The following is a 20,682-nucleotide window of genomic DNA, read 5'->3' on the forward strand; positions in this document are numbered from 1 at the left end:
GTTCACCTTTGATCACTGTGCCACAAAAACACTGAAGCAGAGTTAGATTTACACAAATGATAATGACATAAATGACAGCAACATTCTCTGCCTTGACCAAACTGTGTTTTTGCAACAATGGATAAACTCAAAGTCTTTTGAGTGCTCACGCTAATGTTTTTACACAGGCTCAATGAAAACAGATCCAAGAAAAATGGTTGCTTTTAGCTGATGATCTTGTCTCTTGTTTATTGAAAATAAGGATGGCACACAACAACTGTATTCAATCTGATGTGATGCCAGTGTCACAAACCTGAATTCCTACAGACACTGATGTCAGTCTTTAACCTCTTTTAATCAACTTACCTGTCAAGACATTTGTGCTCCAACTGTGTGGGAGACATTTGCACCCCTCACTCATGTTCTTGGCACGGGATAGTGGTGGACACCTTTCTTTACAGTATGTTGCCTGTGATTAGTGAAGCATTTATGTCAATAAGGTTTCATGGATTTTACTTTTTCTGTTTCCTGGCATATTGGACTGGGTATTGTATTTATTCCCCCGTTTTCAAAATGTTCACTCAAAAGCAAGGCACGTTCATGAATTCAAAGATTCAAAAAGTCAGGTGCAGCTCATTTTTTTCTTCTGTCCGTCCCATTCCGTCCCAAGTCCTTTTAAGTCAATAAGCAGCTTTTATACGAGTCTTGGAAATGTATGCAGACTTCATCAGTCAGGCAGAGGCATACAGCCGATGGTAGACCTAGTTTCTTACTGTTTATGGTTGAGGTTACTGTTGTCGTCCCAGTGGAGATTATTATTGGAACCCCGATTTATTACTGAGGTCAAAGGTTTGCTGTTATTGATGTCTCCTGTCTCCTGTCTGGTTTCCATGGATCTTTTGCTGCATTGCTGCAGGGGTGTGGCGCTAGATGAACATACAGATAGAGACAGGAATGGTTACAATCACTGCTCTTATTAACAAGATACTATCAGTTTTACAGCTAAAGATAATGTGGTGATGGTAAACAAAAGATGTGTACACCAAAATCATAACAATTACAGCCTCTAAGAGTCCACACGCTTCTGGTGGATCGATGTCTCCATTTTGTACAGTAGTTTAGAGGCACAATAGGCAGCATTTTCTGGAATTTCTCCCTTCCCTACCCAAACTTAAAGGTACCTAAACGTGACTCTAATGAATTTATGTTACAATGATAATTTGATATTGAATAATGTAATGGGTCACCTGTTGGTATCCTTCCTTCTACTGCAGAAGTGTGGGAGGGGCATGAAGAGACTGCAAATGACTGCATAGCCCACCTCGATGATGCTGTCGCAACAGAGAACAATGAGAGTTTTTGAATATTAAGACAGAATTTGATTCAATGCGGCAAAGGATAACGCCCCGTAGTGACCCATGTTTGATTCCACCTGTGGTCCTTTGCCGTGACCGTTCTCCCTTTCTTGCTTCACTGTCCTGTCCAATAAAGGGGGAAAAAGCCCCCAAATATCATAAAAAAACTATCAATTCAACCATGAGTTCAGCTTTTGAGCACACATGCAACGAAAGGACTAGTGTGTAAAATTTAGAAGAGTTCATTAGCTGAAATTGAGTATACTCTTGTATATAGTTGTAAAAGTGTAAAATCGCTTGAAATGACTATTCAAACAAGAAGACCAACATCCTTTCCGATAAGTGGAGGCCACCTAAGTTCCCAGACCTGACCCACTTTGGAATGGCAGGGCAAGGAGAAGTCCTCTCACCATTAGATGGCACAGATTCTTTAAAGATAAGTCTTTACCTCTTTGTGAGGAAAAGGATCAGCTCCACAGGCAGCATAAGGATGGTCAGCAGATACAAGACCACTTTGACTGGGAGGAAGTCAGTGAGCCAAGACCAACTGACGCCATCACCACTCTCCCTGCAAGCCTCACACAGGACTAACACACACACACACACACACACAGAGTGTTTCAAATGTCACATGAAGCGAACTAAGATTATTTGTCAATATTAGACCTGGATATTTACACTTTTGATCCCAGTAAAATAGAAATAACTGATAACTCTTATTGTCTGTACAAGGTAAACACCGTGTCTCATGGCTACATATTCCTGAAGGTTTCCTGGCTGGTGAAGAATCCAACCAGTCCCATCTGTCCCACGTACTTCTGTCGATTTCTGCTGGGAGGTTTGCTATGACGTCCTGGTCTGGCCAGTGATCGGTCTCTCGTGTTGGCTTCAGTCTGTCCAGCAGGATCTTCTTGGGGACATCTGCTCGAGCCACTTTCCTCATCAACTCGCAGCAAGTGAGTGTGTCCATTTGTGCCACCAAACTGGGAGGACGACATTGTGTCCCAAGCAGATCTGAAAGAGACGGTTGATTTTTTATTACGTGTCAACCAAAACATCAAAGATTTCCATCATGAGATGAGGTGAAGGTGGTGCATCTCGCCTTTTTCTCTCAGGAAACGAAGAGCATCCTTGTAGCCATTGTGACAGATCTCAGCCAGTTTCTGTCGAGCACAAATGTAAAGCACAAGGAACTTTATTCATTTTCTTATCATGACATAAACTGACTGATGACTTCAAATACTCAGAGTATGAAGGGAGCCCAACCTCAGGTCTCGGAGGTAGGAAGGATGTACATATGCGGTGTACATTGCCGGTGTTGACCTGGATGCTGACGTTGCCGTAGTGCACCTCACAGAAGTTGAGGGTTCCCTCTCTGGGGCAGATGTCGCTCTCACCAGAGAATGGAGCTACGGTGATGGTGTTTCTGTTCTCACACAGGGGCATGTTGTTGCTCAGGGCTCCGTCCATGTAGTGCTGGGAGGAGAGCAAATGTACATGACGGACATATCTCACCTGACCAGGCACATACAATCTTTTCAAAAGGAGACATTAAAACATCTTTTGATTTAGAGCTGAATCAATTAATGGATTTTTAATCAATTACTAAATGAATCGACAAATATTTTGATAATCGATTAATCAGTTTGAAGCTTTTCTCATGATGAAAACAAGATTTCAGATTGTTTAATCTTCTTAAATGCAAGTATTTTCTTAATTTCTTTGCTCTGGATAACAAAGAAATCATTAAAAGTGAATCATTTTGGTTTAAGGACAAAACAAGACACTTGAGAACAATCAACATTTTTAAAGGTTTTCTGATATTTTATGGACCAAACGATTAATCGATGAAACAAGAATGCTAATCCTGAACAATTTGTCAGATGTGGCTCTGAGGGAGATTATAGACGTATACAGGGATTTACTGACCACTCCACGGTATGATGGTGGAATGAAACCACAGTAAAGGGGGAAAAAGCAGCTGCACATGAGAACCTACAAAGGGAGACAATGAGAATAAAGATGAGAGGAAACAAGACAAGGTTGTGAAAGGCCTTTCACCGCTCCATTCTACCTGAATGAGCTCTTCTCTGCTGTCAAACTCTGACACTAAAACATTCTTCCCATCAGACATTCTGGTGAGGGACACACAGAGCTTCCCAGAGGCCCGGAGGTGGGCGTCCGCAGGAAGTTTCTCCAGCAGGAAAACCCGCACTCTGCGCAGCAGACTGAAGGTCGGGTGAAAAACTCCCAGTGTGTGTCTTCTGGCCTCTTTTGCCATCGTCATCACATCCATACAGAACTGCTCTGTGGAGAAAAGGCAGATGCATTTATCATACAATTATTGTTTCAGTTGTTTATTTACTGTATCTTATCTCACTGTTCATTCCTTATCGCTTTTTTATTATTTCCACTTAGAATCTAAGTGTGCTTCACAAACAAAAACAAAAAAAAAACTTGCGAAACACAAAACATGATATTGTTTTCATAGTGATGTTATAGTACTGCATAATGTTAGTATTTCGATTGGGAAATTTGATATTTTTGATACCCCCCCTTTTTTTGCCTCCCTTGGCTTTTACCCTTGTATCACATTTGGACTTTGGACACTATTGCAAAGACTGTATGCTAGTGAACTTGTGTGAACTTGTGTGAACTTGTGTGAACTTGCTAAGTACTTCATTTGCTCCAACCATCCATTCCATAACTCTGACATAACATAATCCTGACATTTCTTTTTTATGACTCATGTTGAAAAACAAAAAACAAAGATTTTAATTAACTGTTAATTAAGTGTGTTTTTTCATTACTGGCTGCCATTGACTGCTCAAGACGTCAATTCGGCCACTGCTCTGAAAATGGCTGGCAGCCAATGTTAAGAAATGAGCATCAGACTCCTATTTTGTTATTGAAAAACAATTGACATGGCTGTGTATGGAGGAGAATGGCATATTTATAAACCCTTGTTTGGAAAGTATCCAACCTCAGACCATAATGACTATGCTGTTCAACATACAGAATGATGTTGTGTAATGCTATAGGCCGTGCCCTCTACATTACATAACAAAAGGAACAAAACTAAAGGTTAGCTTTAAAGGCTGGGGAAAACCTTTGTTTTGACTCACCAATGGGAATCCCAACAGTCAGAGCTGCAGCAACGAGACATCCAGACGAAGCTCCACAGATTTTCGAAGCACCATGAACTAGCTGAGGTATCCGCTCCAAGACACAGCACATGGCTCCCATATGATACATACTCCTGAATCCACAACCTGCAAACGAGATGTTCCACTCCTCATCCCAACAGAACGTCCTCTCTGATGGTTCCATTCACAGGGAGGTTGATGGAAAGTCAAGAGTTCAGCTGGTGGTGCATCAGGAGTTCATGCAGTGGTTTCCACATGTAAACAGTTGTGTTATCTCCACTACAACCAGAGGTAAATGGGCTCAGAGTGAGTTGGCTACAGAATGGTGTTGCGCAACTTACTCCACTCGGATGTCACATGTTTGAAAATAGAAAACAAGCTGGAATCACTTCACACACTGCTGCAGTCAGGGCCGCTGCATGACATAACAGTTTCAGAACTTATAACCGCATATTTATTTTATAATTATTAAAATACATTTATTTTTATTGTATGTTTTAATGTTTTATAGTACCTATAGTATATTCTGTTTTCTTTCAAATTTTATTTGTAAAACCCACATTTTTCTTTAAAATGAATTCCCAAGAGGGACCAATTATCCTGTCATATACATTTAAAAGGTTTGTATACTGTATATATATATATATATATATATATATATATATATATAGATATATATATATACAGTATATACATATATGTATGTATGTTGATTGTATATTACTATAACTGTTTAAACAGTTGACTAATGCTGTGATTATGGATTTTTATCATTATGAAAGACTGCAACAATAGATCATCTGAAACTATGCTCAACAAGTTATCTGTTTCCTCAAGACAGTTGACTATTTTTGAGAGTACTGTCCATATCAATAATCAAAAGTAAATCATAATGTAGCTTTATTATCTTGATCCTGCCGCTTCAACAATGAGTGAAGATCGTTTAATAGAAACATTGAGCGTGCAAAGATGCTGAACTGTTTAGTGGAGCTGAAAAAGATGATCTTTCTCTTCAGCTGTGTCACATTTGGGCTGTGCCTTTCACACTTTACACAGTCGCTTCTCCATTGGGTTATATAAAATATTGATTAGTACATGTTTGATATGGATTTAAACCCAAGAAACTGCTTCTTACTCTAATCTAATATTGGCCTCGATTAAGACACCACACAACACAGAACATTTGCATTCATTTATTCAACATTTCCACTTTCTTTTCCTCGCTACAATATTAAAAATATTTACTGAAATGCAAAAAAATGACAATTAATCATTTCTTTTCTTGTCTTTTTAAGGCAATGTTCTGGAACCACCCCACCGCTCTGCCCAAACCCCAGCCTCGTCCTGCATTATTAGGTGATTCTGAAGCGGCTTCCTCAAACTCAGAGGTGTGGCTGAAGGTGGGCGTGGGGGGTGGAGTCAGAGGCATGTTGTCCACCGCACTGTTTTCATCCCAGTTGAACACGAGGCTGGGCGTGCCACTGCCTTCTGGGGTCAATGGGGGAGTGATTAGGTCATCGTCTCCTTTACTCCACATGTTCAGGCCTAATGGCAGACTTGTACATCTGTGCAGAGCTGCTTCTCTATAGAAAGCATCACGGAAAGACAGAAGTTAAACAATATTTTTCAAATCGAATGCTGCAATTTGTGTGACGAGTCTCAGAAGCTCTTAGAAAACTCTTCCCAACTGGGATAGAGTCATGTGCAATTAAGTGCAGAAGGAATTACAGGATACAGACACATCCATTCAGGCCAAGCGATTATACACTTCCACAAACATATTGTGTGTAAATAAGTGTTACACGCTGGACCCTGTACATACATGTACAAAGTACTTGCTCAACTGCAACGAGCAGATAGTGTGAAAAACCATATCATATCTGAACCAGTAAAAGCGAGGCATCGAGCGGGATAAGACATATGACCTTCACATGATATACCTGTCGTTGTCTTTCACCCGCTTCTTCCACGCTTGCTTGTAAACATCTTCAGCCATGTCACAGAGCCAGCTCATGTCTTTGGTCACATCTGGGATCCAGTCCACCAGTCTGGAAGGATTTATTTCACAATCAGAATCAGAATATTTTATTCCTCCCGCAGGAAATTGTGTAGTCACACAGTTATAAGAAAGAAAGAGCCAAATATAATATAATAAGTAATTACATATATATATATATATATATATATATATATATATATATATATATATAACATAAATGAAAAGTAAGTAAAATCAAATGTATATGTAATAATGTAATATGATAAATGAGAACAGTTCAGTCCAAAGAATAAATCCCACATTAAATTCATCTTGAGTGAAAACAACAAATATTAACATGTTTACATTTGAACAGGGAAAAAGGGACAAAATGTTAAACCTGAAATAGTTAACTCTGGGGCCTAAACCGGTCACTATGATGGTCAAACTGCACAGAGTAATGGTGAGAGCAATAAAAACAGCACCCACATTACATTAACCCAGTGTTTCCCAACCCTGGTCCTCAGGGAACACTGCCCTGTATGTCTTAGTGTCATTTTTGTAGGAAAATTACAGGTGTAAATAATCAAGCTAATCAAGGCTGAGTTCCATTTATCTAACAGTGAACTACATAGAGCAAGCTATGTAGTTCACTGTCATACATGCCATTGTTGATGTGATCAGTAACACCTGTGCTAGAATATGACAGTCTAGCTATGTGTATCCCTGTTTATGAATTCATTTACTTGCTTATTGGTAGAGCACATGATTGACTAAACTCTTGGGAAAGTTGTTCATCTGTGTCATTACAGCAGGTTAAATACATGCTATTGTATCTCACCTGCGGGCTAGAGAGTAGGCCGACTCAATGGGCCGAGTGCAAGGAATCTGCAGGTATGAAGTCACTTTCTTTGGCAGGTACTCAGCTACGTGCGAAAACAGACCATCGGCAGCATGTGCCGCTCTACAGGCCTCACACAACGCTGACACAAACACAGGGAAACTTAAACGTTAGATATTTATACTAACTGCCCAAATTGGCCCAGAAATGAAAATGAAGTAAATTGCAGAGTTCACACTTACTTCACTTACCCATTCTAATGTGAATTGGGAGTTTCTCTGTGAGCTGTGGATTCAGCCAAAAGTGCTCATGGTGTTTCAAGTCATCTTGCCGTGTGTTCTCCTCCTGCTCCTTCACCAGCTCACAACAAGCACATCTGGGTGAGTCCAGCTCCAAACTTTTCAGTGCACAATTGCTGGTGATCAGATCTGTGACATTTTTTAAATACAAAATACTTTTTTTTTTTTAAATAATACACACTGGATCAATCACAGAATCTGGCAATGTTTTTCTGTTTCCGTCCTCACTGACAAAAATGTCCTTACTGTTCTCTTGCAAGAAGCGGAGAGCATCAATATAACCATTCTGGCAGATTTTAGACATAACCTGTAAAACCCAAGGATTCTTGATGAGAATGCAAAACAGAATCACTTAATCTGCAGAGGATTACAGTGGTTCACAGTCCACTTGACTCATAACAAGACTGAAACCAGAAGGCATAAAGAATACATCACAATACATTTGTAAATCATTTCATAACTAAGAAAGGTATCAGCAAAGTTTCAATTTCAAGCATATTTCAATCTTGCATTCATCTTGTTGTGAATAGATACGCAAGATAAGGCATCTACATGTGGATTTACAGAGAAATGTCTCACAAATGTATAAATAGTGCAGGCTAGTTTTGCTTGAACTTGATTTACTTGAACTCACAAGATATTTGATGGAAAACATGAAAAATCACGTTTTATCAATAAAAAACACATTTAATTAAAGCTGCAAGCAACTCTGTCGAGCCCTCACATCTGCCGTGGTGCCAGCAGGTGGCGCTATGCCCTTGACTTAGTTTTCATGTGCTGATGATTTCTGGCCAGGTCTCTAGTGTCACCTATGAACAGGCCACTTCCTGTTTCCTGACAATTGCTTGAAATCACCATAATTCCGATGGTTGCCGTGCCCACGCCCATTCAAATTGAATCAGTTTGGTATGTTGGTATGATTAGAAGTCAGCCATTCAAAATGGCTGACTTCCTGTTGAGTTGAGGCCATGGTCCTGATAGACTTTTTTGATTGTCTTGGGCTGTGACATGTTCCCACCACTATTTGGTGCAACCAAATAGTTTCAGCTGTGTCCTCTGTGGTTTTACGTTTGGGGGCGCTACTGAGCTATTTTGCACCATTTTTAAGTATAAACTTTTTATTAAAAAAAATTGCACTTAAAATTGTGTGCCAATTTTCATCCGTTTTCACCAACGTTTAGTACCTCCTTTCAGAAGTGAATTCCAATATGTGCTCGGGCCCAAACAATATAAAAAACCTTAAGTTGAATTGTGAGGAATAGGCACGCAATGATATGATAATGTACACAATGTACTAATCCTAAATACTGGTGACCTCACATATCAGTTGACCTTACATATCCGGCTGTAAAATAGTAAAGTAAGAGTAAGGCAAAGATAGTTCAGGTTTTTTTTTAACCAAAGTCCATAGAGATAGTGTCAGTACCTCATACCACCAATCTTCAAAAAAAAAGAACTGAACTATCTCTTCAACTGCTGTGAGTCCATGGAGCTCCTGCAGTGTCTCACTCACCTCAGGCTCAGGGGGGAAGAAGGTGCTGGTCACTCTGTACATGTTCTCCGCGCTGACCTGAATGCTCACGTTGTTGAAGCGCACCTCGTGCAAGTTCATGGTACCTGCCGGAGGGGAGATGTCACTCTCACCGGCATATGCAGAAACGGTCACTGTGTATTTCAGGTGACAGCGAGGCAGGTTGTCACTGACGGCACCGTCCACGTAGTGCTGAAGAGAAATTGACCAACACGGTGAACATCTAAGTGAACAGACAAGTGGAGCAGCATGCGAGATTACTACTCACCACTCCTCTGTAGACAGGAGGAACAATGCCACAGTAGAACGGCACAAAGCAGCTGCATAACAGCACCTGATAAAAGGACATATAATTCAGTATACTTTCATGTTGGATACTGAAAAAGATAAATCCGATTACTGTGCATACAAATAAATGAAATAAAATAGAAACAGCACCTGTTTCTTCTTATGCGATAAGGCTGTAAGGAATTCTTGTGACATGGGAATAAATCATCTGGAAAAGTAGGCTGGTTTAGCCCCCACATAACCTTAAATTAAGTTCAGCCTTAGTTTTGGCTGCATCTTAATGTTTATTTGGACCAGTGTTTCCTACACTTTTTTTTAATGGGGACACTGACCCAATTTTTTAAAGACAAACTATTGTCAGACAATTTACAATACAAATGGTGACAAGAGCAACATGTAAAATATGTATGTTTAATGATTCATAACTTTAAACACCCATACTCAATAAAGTGTTTTTATCAAAACCAGAAAATGTTCTGGTGCACTGAAGATAACAGGATGGAATAATTAATGAAGGTTAATGTCTATAAGTTACCTGTGTTTTTAAAGCCTGAATAAAATATCAGGAAGGTTTATTTATGTTCTATGTTCTGCTCTGGCTTGCATGTCTGTGTGTCTAAATAATGATGCCTTGTTAGTCCATTTGGACAAGGTATATTTTCTATACATGACACAACGTTATAAAACGATAATAATGATGATAATAATAACTTACAAATCTTAGTCCAAAGGGGGCATCTTAACTCCCAGACAGTACCTGAATGAGCTCCTCTCTTGTATCGAAGTCTGACACCAGGACATTTTTCCCATCAGACACTCTGGTCAGAGACACGCAGAGTTTCCCAGAGGCTCGGACATGAGCGTCGTCTGGAAGACTTCTCAGCAGAGAGTCTTGCACCATCTGCAGCAGGTTGAAGGTTGGATGCAGGGGCCCCAGTTTGTGCTTCCTGGCCTCTTTGGCCATGCACATTAAATCAGCACAGCATTTTTCTACAGAGAAACACAGCGATGACTAACAAGTAAAATATATATGAGATGGAGCAGAGGTAGAGTCAAGTTCACAATTAAAAACCCAAAAAACAGTGGCATTTAATGGTAATGTTTTCTTTAATTTTAGTCTATTTGTGACTTATATCAAATGTCCTACTGTATATGGGGACTTGGGTTCTTATAATAACAGATATTCAAAAGAATAATTATAATTATGTATGTTTTTTCCCATTTTTATGATCAAATGCAAATTAAGCACTTTCTATTATTTTAGAGTAAGCTGTTTACGTGTGCTCTCTATTTTATTTAATTTATTTTTATACAGAGAAATGTCATCTCCAACATGCAAGTATACAACTGACGTATAAGTATTTTATTTATGATTCTACAGCACTTTTTTTTTATCTGTGTAAAGTGCTATATAAACAAACTTCACTTACTCGCTATGACAAAAGTAAAAGACACTATAAATAGAGTTTTTAGGTTTGGTCCTCCACTCTTACCCAGGGGGATTCCAGTGGTGAGAGCAGCAGCCATCAGTGAACCTGCAGAGGATCCATAGATTTTAGAGGCGCCCTGAATGAAGTGAGGAAACCTTTCGAGGATACAGCTGGAGGCGCCGACATAGTAAATCCCCATGAAGCCACAGCCTGCGAAGGAGATGCTCCACTCTTTGTTCACGTCAAACATCTTCTCAGGTGCTTCGGCCTGTAGAGTTCAGGTTGTGTACATGCACCAAACACTGATTATCTCTCTGTCTCCAAAGATCAACCTGTTAAGGTGTAAAATAAATAAAAGTCTGGCGCCCACTACCTGCTGCCACCAAACAGACTTGTTACTCCTCCCCTTTGCGTCACATGGAACTTCTTTCCTATTGGTTGTTAAACGCCACATTGGAAGAATGTTGTCAGAGTCCTGCTAACTGTGATTCCGTGACTTTGCTGCAGCTGCTGAGACTCTCAGACACATTGTAGCCTGTATGGTTTAGTAAAAATGAGTATTCCCGTCGTGGACTTTGGTGCTTACAGCCTGAGTGAAAAGCATGTTTCCGACGAGCAGCTGCAAGACCTGAGCCAAGAGCTGAAAGCAGCTTTTACAGAAATGGGCTTTGTTTTCTTGAAGAACACGGGAATCACTGAGGAGGAGGTGAGAGGGACACAACTTGTCGCACAAGTCACAAACTCTTCTGCTGCTAAAGTAATCCTCGCAGTAACTTGTATAAAGTACCTTAAAGTGTGTATCTTACCAGAAAATGACTTTGGTAGAAGTTGAAGTCACTTAATAATATTACTCAAGTAAAAGTCTTAAAGTATCTGACATTTACTAAGTATCAAAAGGAATTTTCTGATATACAATGTGCTTACGTTTTAGAAGTATTAGAAAAGTGAGGATTAAGGATTTAGCCATGGTGGCTCAGTGGTAGGTGCAGTTTCAACTTCAACTGGAAGGTTGTGGGTGTAATTCCTGCCTCTGCTAGTCTATATGTGTCCTTGAGCAAGACACTTCATCCCATGTTGAGGCGTGTGAATGGCTGAATGGCAAAACTATAAAGCAGCTCATCAAGACTAGAAAAGCTCTGTATAAATGCAGACTATTGCCACTTCTTCTTCTGACTTAATTTGGTAGTAATGAGTAACAAAGATAGTTAGAGGAAATGTAGTGGAGTAAAAGTTGCCAGAAATAAAAATAACAAAGTAAAGTGCAGATATCTGAATTGTGTACTTGAGTACATTAACAAAGTATGTGTACTTTGTTACATTACAATACAGGGTTCCAATTTAGTGTGTGTGTGTGTGTGTGTAAAGGTGGACCGTGTTATGGATGTGTCCAAGAAATTCTTCCTGCAGCCAGATGAGGTGAAACAGGAATTTAGCAGGAACACTTTCGCCGGGTGTCCTAACCACGGCTGGGTGTCACTGGAGACTGAGAGGTGTAAAGTAGATTTCACTTTTTGTTTCACTAATGTGTAAATATTTGAGAGTCAAAATGTATCATCAAAAACAATAATAACAATAATAATAATAATACTAAAGAACTATCTCGTCTGCACAAACTGTTTGTTTTTAAATCAAGTGCAAGTAAACTTCATGTGCCGTATATAGAAACATAAAATATCAGTTTTACATAACAGTGGCACAGCATTATTAGTCATAAAAAGCAATATAAATGACCATAGTAAAGTCACACACTCACAAATCAAACATACCTGTTTTGTTTGTGTTTGGGAAAACAGGGGACAGGGTTATGAGTTCAGCTTTAAAACACACAGTGTTAAATTAACATCTTTTCATTTTCAGGTTGAATCCACGTCGACCTGGAGACCTAAAGGAATCATTCAACACTTCATCACTTGACCCAGACATAGTAATGTGTCTTTTTAACGTGACTTTGTCCATTTTACACAAGTGACCCTCCTTTAATCAGTGGTGGGGTCAAAGTTCTTCTAATGTTTGAAGTTTGAAGTTTGTTTTTTGTTGTTTTTTTGTATTTTGAGCCCAATTTATAAATTAGGGTTGAGGATGGCCAGTATTATTATTAGTAATAGTAATTAGTACTAATAATCAACAATAATCAATAATCAACAATAGTAATAAGGCAAATAATAAGGCATAATTGCCTTTTCCTTTTTTTAGAGATGGCCATCATCAGACACAGTGTCTGGGTTCAGGGAGATCCACATGTCTTTCTTCCAGCACTGTAAAGAGCTGAGTCTGCGGGTGATGAGGGTGATGGCCCACAGCCTGGGTCTGGACCCAGAGGTTTTCGTGAGTGAACACCAGTTCATAGGAAGTATGTACAGTTCAACACTTGTCTAACTGTACAGTTCTGAATAGTTAGGGAGGATATACCTGGTTGGACAGAGCTTTACCAGTATGTTTCAAACACACTTTTTTGAATTTGCTTTGGTGTTTTGGTGCATGACAAACAATGTAACAACTTAGAAGACAAGATGAAAGAGATACAAAAATGAAAACTTAAATATGTAAATTGGACTAGATTTATCCCTCACTACTTCACCCTGTGTCCTGTCTCAACTTCACTGTCTCTGTCCAAATAAAGGCAACATGCTCCAACAAACATACTGAAAAAAGAAGAATAGAATTGAAAGCTTTATGATAAAGTACATAAGAAGTGCATTTTTACAAACTTACAATAAAACCATAAAACATAGCCACAGACAGAAATGAAAACAAAGATCAATGAATGACTACTACAACACAATACTGCAATTTTCCATAAACATGAATAATGAAAAATACATTCATATATAACAGCATTGCATATTGTGTAATTATTGCACCAGTGTGTTTTGTCTCTTGTAGCTAATATGAATGGCACAACACTGCGGTGTCTGTACTACCCACCGGTGAACACTGAGAGAGTGAAGGAAGGCCAGGTTCGCTGTGGAGAGCATTCGGACTACGGCAGCATCACACTGTTGTTCCAAAGCTCCGAAGGTCTGCAGGTAAACATGCTAGCATCACAACTTATACGTCACAACAGTTCAGTAAACACATTCACCGCTGATGCAGTGTTGTTGACTGAACTTCAACCTCAGGTCCGTACCCGATCAGATGAATTCATCTGTGCTCCCCTGATTCCTGGAACTGTCCTCGTCAACATCGCTGACCTGATGCAGCGCTGGACCAGTGATCGGTTTGTCTCTGTGGTGAGTAGAGAGCGAGTTTCCTTTGCAGCTGTTGAATTGAGTTCATGCTTAATTTCTTCACACGGATATAACTGACTGCATAAGTCTTATGTACTGTATGTGCTTAAAACATTCAGCACATTAACTTGTGCATTTTATTTATAAGTGCCTTTCAAACACTCAAGCAAAACAGACAAACGATAAAATGAATAATAAAGTGGATAAAAAAAATTTTTTTTTTCTTCTTTCTCAGCTGCACAGGGTATTGCTGCCCCTTGCCGGAGACTCCAGCACACGTCAGTCCCTGGCTTTCTTCGCCCAGCCCGATGACAAGGCTGTGATCACCTGCTGCGACGGCTCTGACAAATACCCTCCAGTCTTGTCAGGTGAATACCTCATTGAGCGCTTTAAGGACTCATACGGACAACCCTGAATTTCCATTATATATATAGTGCTTAACACATTTATCAGCCCGTCTGTCATAAAAATGAGAAAACATAAATGTTTTAGAATATCAAATGTTGTAAAAAAACAAACTGAATTCACCTTTTTATACCCAAATTTGAGCTGGCTCACTGAGCTTCTCTGAGAAGTCAGAAATGAATCAACCAAGCATAACATTCAACCACTGAAACAACTTTATCTGTTCAGAAATGCAATAACTATAATTTGACATCTTTATAAAGAAATAATAATGTGCTTTACTATTTTTTTCTGTAGTAAATTTGTAGTAAAGTCATGGATAACGACAATAATAATAATGCTTATATTTTAGCATTCAAAATATAATTTAGGTTAAAGAGCTTCTTCATACTGGTGTGTTAACCATTACAGAAACATAATAAATGTTAATAATTACCAATGCTGTTCATTTAGGGCAGCTGTGGTTTTGGGTGGTGGTCTAATACATGTGTGTGTCAATATGTATAACAGAAGATATCCCATCACTGCAAGCTTATTCACTTTATTGTCCACATAACATTCATGTACAGTTGAGCAGCTTCAGGAATTCACATGATGTTGTTGGTGGACAGATTTAATGACTTAGAAAACAAAAAAAGGACATCAAATAAAAAATAAATAAAAATAAACATCAAGAAGGTAAACCACAGATAAGACATTAAAATCTACCAAAAATAAGAGTGTTCTTATTTTATTTCCTACTATATGTTTGCTGATGACTGTTCTGGAATCTGTTTGTTTTTTTGTTTTTTTAGACATGTGACCCTTCAGTTAAACTCCCATGTTCACTTTCATTGACAACAATAGAGAATACATTAATCATGCAACTATGAAAACTCACTCTCACAAGCGCATGGTAACCAGCCCCTTTTGTATCCATTCAGTCACACCAGCAAAATTAAATAAAATTAAATTAAATAATCCAAGTAAAAATATGTAAACAATCATCTGGTCCAAAGAACAAACAACTTACACCAGATTTTTTCTTTAGCTTCATGTGTTTGGAAGAGTTTCACTGCCGACACTCAACCATTTAAAAAGTTACTTATAGAAACAGAGAGCTTAGTGGGAAATCTCAAAAATGTATTTACTTTTTTAAACAAATAGATTTATTCTATTGATATGTAAACACTTGCTAAAATGGGCATAACCGTTTTTTTTATCTCATTAAAAGAAGAAAAACTGAACTCTTGCAGTTTTGCACAAAGTAGATTTTGGTAAGAAAAAGAAGACACAGCGACAAGACACTACAGTGTACAATTGACAAAACTTTTTCTATTAAACTTCCCATGGAGAACAGAGGCCGATCATAAAGACAAAATCAAAAAAGTCATTTGTGCACACAGAAACCTGGACCAGCTCCAATGTTTAAATGGTCGTTCATGCAGCTGAATCAACCATCACGGGGAATGGCAAAAGGGACACAAAATGAAAATGAAAATGAAGTCATATTTAGCTCCAGCTCCATGAAGGAGGTTATGTTTTTGGTTGTGTTTTTCTGTCCATGTCTGTGAGCAGCATAACTAAAAAAAACAAAAAAACGGATGAATTTGGAAGAAATTGGTAGTGATTCAGGGATATCCTTTTTTCCAGTATCAAAGCATTTTTCTGTCATGTGGAGTTCAGGAATTCTTTCACAACACATTGAAATAATTATGAAGCAAACGTACATACACACACACACTCACTCACAGGCATTCATACAGCAAACAGAGTGGCGAGGTTTGCTAAGAGTGTCCTGGCACTGGCATGCCTTGCTGTTGGTGACTGGGGGGCAGTGGTTGGTTGTTCCCTGGTACGAGAGGTGCTGGTTCACCTTCACCTACAGGAGAGTCACATTAGCACATTTTAAATGCATTTATGTAATCATGTAGTATCATATGCTATAGCGTTTAGGTAAGAGGACTGGGTTTGTTTTGGATTTTAATCAATACTGTGAACTTTAAAGCTGTAATGCATGCCTTTTAGACATGAAGAAAAGTCTGTTTGATTCAAACTGTTAAAGTACATCTCCACATTATAGGAGTGTAGTGTTTCGATCTCATGTTGCTGTCTACAACATTCCCGCACTACAAACTGGAACACTTTTCTACTGTGCTTAGGTTTAAGTTTCATTTTTGATTTGTCTATTGGAAATAGAAAGATGCTTTGTAGACATTGGAAGAATCGCTGATAAGACTTGGTCGCTACACTACGCCTGCGCTGCTCCACATGTACACACAAACGCTCCGATCATATTGCCTGATGGAGTTAGTTTTCAGATGAATGACGCTATAAAGTGTGGGTTGAAACATTTTTGAAGCTCAGCTCATGATGCTAGATGGGTTGGGCCCCTAAAAGACAGGAGTTGACCTACAATCAAAAAAACGGTTTAGCCAACAATCACAGCAAAATGATACTTACGTTTGACCTCGTCATTTTTGCTTTGGGCTTTCAACCTTTCCATTCCTTCTACAGCCTGAGTGGAGGAAGGAGAGAGACAATGGAAAAGCATCATATAATAAGTAGAAATCTCTCGTCATTGGGTTAAATTGAAGAGCATTAGTAGAGCTGTAAATGTTGCTCTCTCATTAGAAGTCTCTCCTCCTCCATCTCAGCCATAGGAGCATCTCGATCTTTAGTAGAGTACACCTTCTCTAGCTTGAGAGCAAACACACACACACACTCTTAATTAAATGGATTATATTACATGCTGTATGTATATTACATTATCTAAGTATAATCACCACAGTTAGACATAAATGCGTAAACATAGACACCTCTTTCGTGAAAAAAGCTTCAATCTCATTCCCATCGAGAAAACCGTCTTCATTAGTGTCTGTAAAACAAAAATCACATGAACATCATTGTTATATCAACATGCCACTTTCCATACATTATGGAGTTGTATAATTATTAATCATACATCAAGTTTACTGTAAAGACAACAAAAGTACAACATATTCAGCCAAAGTGATCCCTTCTACGACTCGGATTACTGGCTGTATGTGTTCATTGTGCACATGTACTGTATGCCATCTATAGTTACCATGTAATTTGAAGAAAGTCTTGGGATTAAAGTCTTGTGGGTCCAAACCGTCCTCATTTTCCCACACCTCCTTCAGCTGGTCTTCACTGCCCTGCACACACATGCGCGCACACGCGCCCACTTCAGAGTTGTTTTTCTTTGCTTTTCAATAATCCTCCTAAGCACATCTAATTAAAACCTGCTCAACAGGCTCATGTTTTAATATTTTGCTCCTAGAAGTCCCATGAAGTCCAAATAATTCTTCCATCTAATGACTCAAGATTAAAACACATGTTAGTGTGCTAATTCATGAACATTACCACAGCAGGAGACTTACAGGATGATTAACTTTGGGATGTTCTGCACGTTTCTTCTTCATCTCCTCATGATCCTGCTCTGCCTTCTTGCGGTCCTCCTCGTTCATGTTCTTCAGGCGTTCTCTCCTCTCGTGCTCCTTCATCATCTCATATCTCTTGAACTCCTCGTGGTGCTCTTTGTCAAAGTCCTCAAGGTTTTTCAATGTCTGTGAACAACAAAGGAAGAAATTCATACCGGGGTAGTACAGTTCATATTTGAACACAAAGAGGTGCAAAACAGAGTGTAAGACAAACTACATGTCTGTCTCAGTTTCATGGCTCATTCAGGCAGTCGGGCAGGATGCTGAATCAATCTAAAACGTGCTGTATAGGTTTAGCACATGCCATGTGAGCAATGATATGCAAACAAACAGTCAAATGGCTGCTGGGTCAGTGTTAATACACAATTGTTCTCAGCAGAAAAGATCATGCAGTTAAAACGATACTCTAATTTATTAAAGAGCACATCTCATGCAAAGATGCAACCCAATGTGCTTTACAGAGTCAAAAAATAAAAATCCTACATAAATAAACTAAAATGCCTACAGTCTATAAATTTGAATCTCTATGAATTGGAACTCCTGTGTGTATAATTCTTTATTCTAAACAACTATGCCCACATGGAAACGGTACATGCAAATGATGGGAAAGTTGACAATAAATTCATTAATTCGTCTTCTGCCACTTCATTTGTTTGTGGGGACGCTGGATCCAACAGATGCGAGACAGGGAGAACATGTTTACTCCACACAGAAAGGCCCTCAGTGGATCCACCTCCTGCACAAGTGATCAGGCCTGAAGGTAAATAGTCAAATTAAAGCCTTGCCAACAAAGCAAACACTAATGTATAAGTATGATCATTTCAATTGCTCTTCAACGAACGGTTCGGAGACAACAGTTAAGAAATTACCATAAAACAAACATTAACTCGACACAAGTCTATGTCAAGATCAAGATCCACTTGATTGACAACTCCACTGCAGGCTGACGGCTCTTCAGGTTCCTCCATGCTACTTTTAGCAGAAAATATGGGGCAACATTGTAGCAAAGTAAATGAACTGTGCACAGGCGATTTTACATCACACCGTGTACCGTTTGTAAGAGGCGATCCAGGTCCTCCGCTTCAAACTTTTCTGGATTCATGTGGTTGAGGTACTCAGAGTATTTCAGAAGGACCCGATGGTCCACTGTCCCACCTGCAGGGGAGAAAATAATGAAAAGTTTCAATGAGCAAGTGTATGTGTGTGTTTAAGACATTTTGTCACCACTTCTGACACTGGATCACAGCTGTTGGTAGGAACAAGTTATGTTTACGCAAGCGCTGTTTATTCAAAGTTACCCTCAAAGTGTTCAGAGTGAGCAAGTGAGTGTAAATGTGTTTCATAGCTTGATCTGAATGTCTGTTACCACTTAATCTAAAACCATGTGTAGAACTCGCTGTCAGATGACGTATTGGGAGACACATGCTATATTTCTTGGATTACAAAACTTGAAAAGTGCACAAGTTTGTCAGCGAAACATTAGCAATGCATGCAAATTATTTACCTTTGTCCGTTTCAGCTGCAATTTTGGCCCTCACCAGCATCCGCAGCCTGTTCATCTCCTCCCTCTTCAACTCATCCAGTTTGGTGCGCACACTGTGATGGACAAAGTCCAGCCCTTTGGAAAATTTACCTTCCTGTCAGCACAAATGATCATGCCACAGGTCAATGCTTATGTTGTCCATGCCAGTGAAGGGGGTTGCAAAATAATGTAGTGTTTAGTGGACGTGCAGACATGCCATGAGTTCGTCCATGTTGACAGTTTTGAGCTTTTCTCTGAAGTGGGGGTCTTCCTCGAGGTACTCCAAGACTTCTTGCAGGTAGCGTTGGTAGTGAAGTCTAATACCCTGAAGCATAAACTCTACATCAGTGTTTGTTTTCATGGCTAAAATGGACATTTCACTTGAGTTTGTTTTCAGTTTTTTGAGCCACATCATTAACCTTTATTGCTTCTGTTTGTTTCTGGCAAACACACTACTTTTACAATCTTTTATCAATAACGAGCAAGCCCACTTCTCATGTGAAACATCTATCTATCATCATTTAATAAGCTGTATCTCATTTTTACACTTGTGTATGACAGTGTCCAGCTGACTCACAGCATTCTGCGACGGCTCCTCTTCCTCGTCGAGCTTTTCTTTGGTCCGGTTAGTTATAGGCACTGACTGGATACACAGCCACAGACTCAGCAGAACCAACCCGCACTGAGCCAAGGCTTTACCCCACACCATCTGGTTAGGCACATAAAGAAAGATAAAAGAAAAATAGAAATAGAGAATGTATTTGGTGGTATGTTTGCAAAAGGATATTTCCAGTTAAATTGAAATTAGTCTGTCTAGTACATCATTGCAAAAGACAACACCCTCAATTTCTCAAGCAGTGCAATGGCTTATACGTGTTTGCACCTGTAGACAGTGAGGGGAGCTAATGTCACTGGTCTCTATGGCGCAACACACATGTTTAGCGGATGTAAACACACGAGGTTTACTTTACATTAGTTCCACCTCTGACTTCAAACCCGTCAAAGAAAAAGAAAAAAACAACTCTTTACATTTTTATAAAATGATTACAATATGTTCGTCTAAAAACAACACTTACTTGTACGTCGACCTGTTGACCTCCTTCAGATAATATTGTGCTCAACCGTTTCTCCGGAGTTTGTTTACAGCCGTCATGCACCGTCAGTGTAAGGCAAGTCACTGATGTGATGGTGGCCACAGCCTACCACTAAAATAAAAGGATTTCTCCTCACCATGGAAA

At 39.2% G+C, this 20,682-nt stretch overlaps 4 protein-coding genes and 1 long non-coding RNA gene across 6 annotated transcripts; 1 reads left to right on the plus strand and 4 right to left on the minus strand.

The window, feature by feature from the left end:
* Positions 1-12: 12 nt before the first annotated feature.
* LOC122776372 (patatin-like phospholipase domain-containing protein 2) lies at positions 13-4,754 on the minus strand. Of its 2 annotated transcripts, none has more exons than XM_044036872.1 (9): positions 4,460-4,754; positions 3,409-3,641; positions 3,264-3,329; positions 2,601-2,810; positions 2,437-2,497; positions 2,151-2,348; positions 1,783-1,921; positions 1,227-1,310; positions 13-905 (listed from the first exon to the last, which is right to left on the minus strand). In XM_044036872.1, the coding sequence occupies exons 1-9, from the start codon at positions 4,662-4,664 to the stop codon at positions 749-751; spliced, it is 1,353 nt and encodes a 450-aa protein (XP_043892807.1). In that variant the 5' UTR covers positions 4,665-4,754; the 3' UTR covers positions 13-748. The 2 variants fall into 2 exon arrangements, with proteins under 2 accessions (XP_043892807.1, XP_043892808.1); XM_044036873.1 differs by having other exon boundaries at positions 3,409-3,636; positions 4,460-4,510.
* A 968-nt stretch (positions 4,755-5,722) lies between these two features.
* Positions 5,723-11,199, minus strand: LOC122775535 (1-acylglycerol-3-phosphate O-acyltransferase Pnpla3-like). Its single transcript, XM_044035460.1, has 9 exons — positions 10,911-11,199; positions 10,175-10,407; positions 9,398-9,463; positions 9,112-9,321; positions 7,845-7,905; positions 7,551-7,727; positions 7,300-7,441; positions 6,421-6,528; positions 5,723-6,063 (listed from the first exon to the last, which is right to left on the minus strand). Exons 1-9 carry the CDS (start codon positions 11,095-11,097, stop codon positions 5,751-5,753), a joined length of 1,497 nt encoding a protein of 498 aa, XP_043891395.1. The 5' UTR covers positions 11,098-11,199; the 3' UTR covers positions 5,723-5,750.
* A 110-nt stretch (positions 11,200-11,309) lies between these two features.
* On the plus strand, positions 11,310-14,805 carry si:dkey-10o6.2 (uncharacterized protein LOC100124608 homolog). The gene is made up of 7 exons (XM_044036497.1): positions 11,310-11,553; positions 12,213-12,337; positions 12,705-12,771; positions 13,041-13,197; positions 13,731-13,873; positions 13,967-14,077; positions 14,310-14,805. The coding sequence occupies exons 1-7, from the start codon at positions 11,401-11,403 to the stop codon at positions 14,487-14,489; spliced, it is 936 nt and encodes a 311-aa protein (XP_043892432.1). The 5' UTR covers positions 11,310-11,400; the 3' UTR covers positions 14,490-14,805.
* A 199-nt stretch (positions 14,806-15,004) lies between these two features.
* LOC122776119 lies at positions 15,005-17,073 on the minus strand. The gene is made up of 2 exons (XR_006361168.1): positions 16,922-17,073; positions 15,005-16,340 (listed from the first exon to the last, which is right to left on the minus strand). It is a non-coding gene; the product is annotated as an uncharacterized LOC122776119 (long non-coding RNA).
* A 7-nt stretch (positions 17,074-17,080) lies between these two features.
* On the minus strand, positions 17,081-20,647 carry LOC122776118 (nucleobindin-2-like; the record flags this gene model as incomplete). The annotated part of the gene is made up of 9 exons (XM_044036498.1): positions 20,521-20,647; positions 20,022-20,153; positions 19,662-19,769; positions 19,427-19,559; positions 18,974-19,077; positions 17,863-18,048; positions 17,547-17,637; positions 17,278-17,336; positions 17,081-17,158 (listed from the first exon to the last, which is right to left on the minus strand). Coding segments are annotated over exons 2-9 (891 nt in total), but the record flags the coding sequence as incomplete, so codon positions are not given.
* Between the last annotated feature and the right edge of the window lie 35 nt (positions 20,648-20,682).

Source organism: Solea senegalensis, linkage group LG10, assembly GCF_019176455.1.
Source record: "Solea senegalensis isolate Sse05_10M linkage group LG10, IFAPA_SoseM_1, whole genome shotgun sequence".
NCBI classification, from domain to species: domain Eukaryota; kingdom Metazoa; phylum Chordata; class Actinopteri; order Pleuronectiformes; family Soleidae; genus Solea; species Solea senegalensis.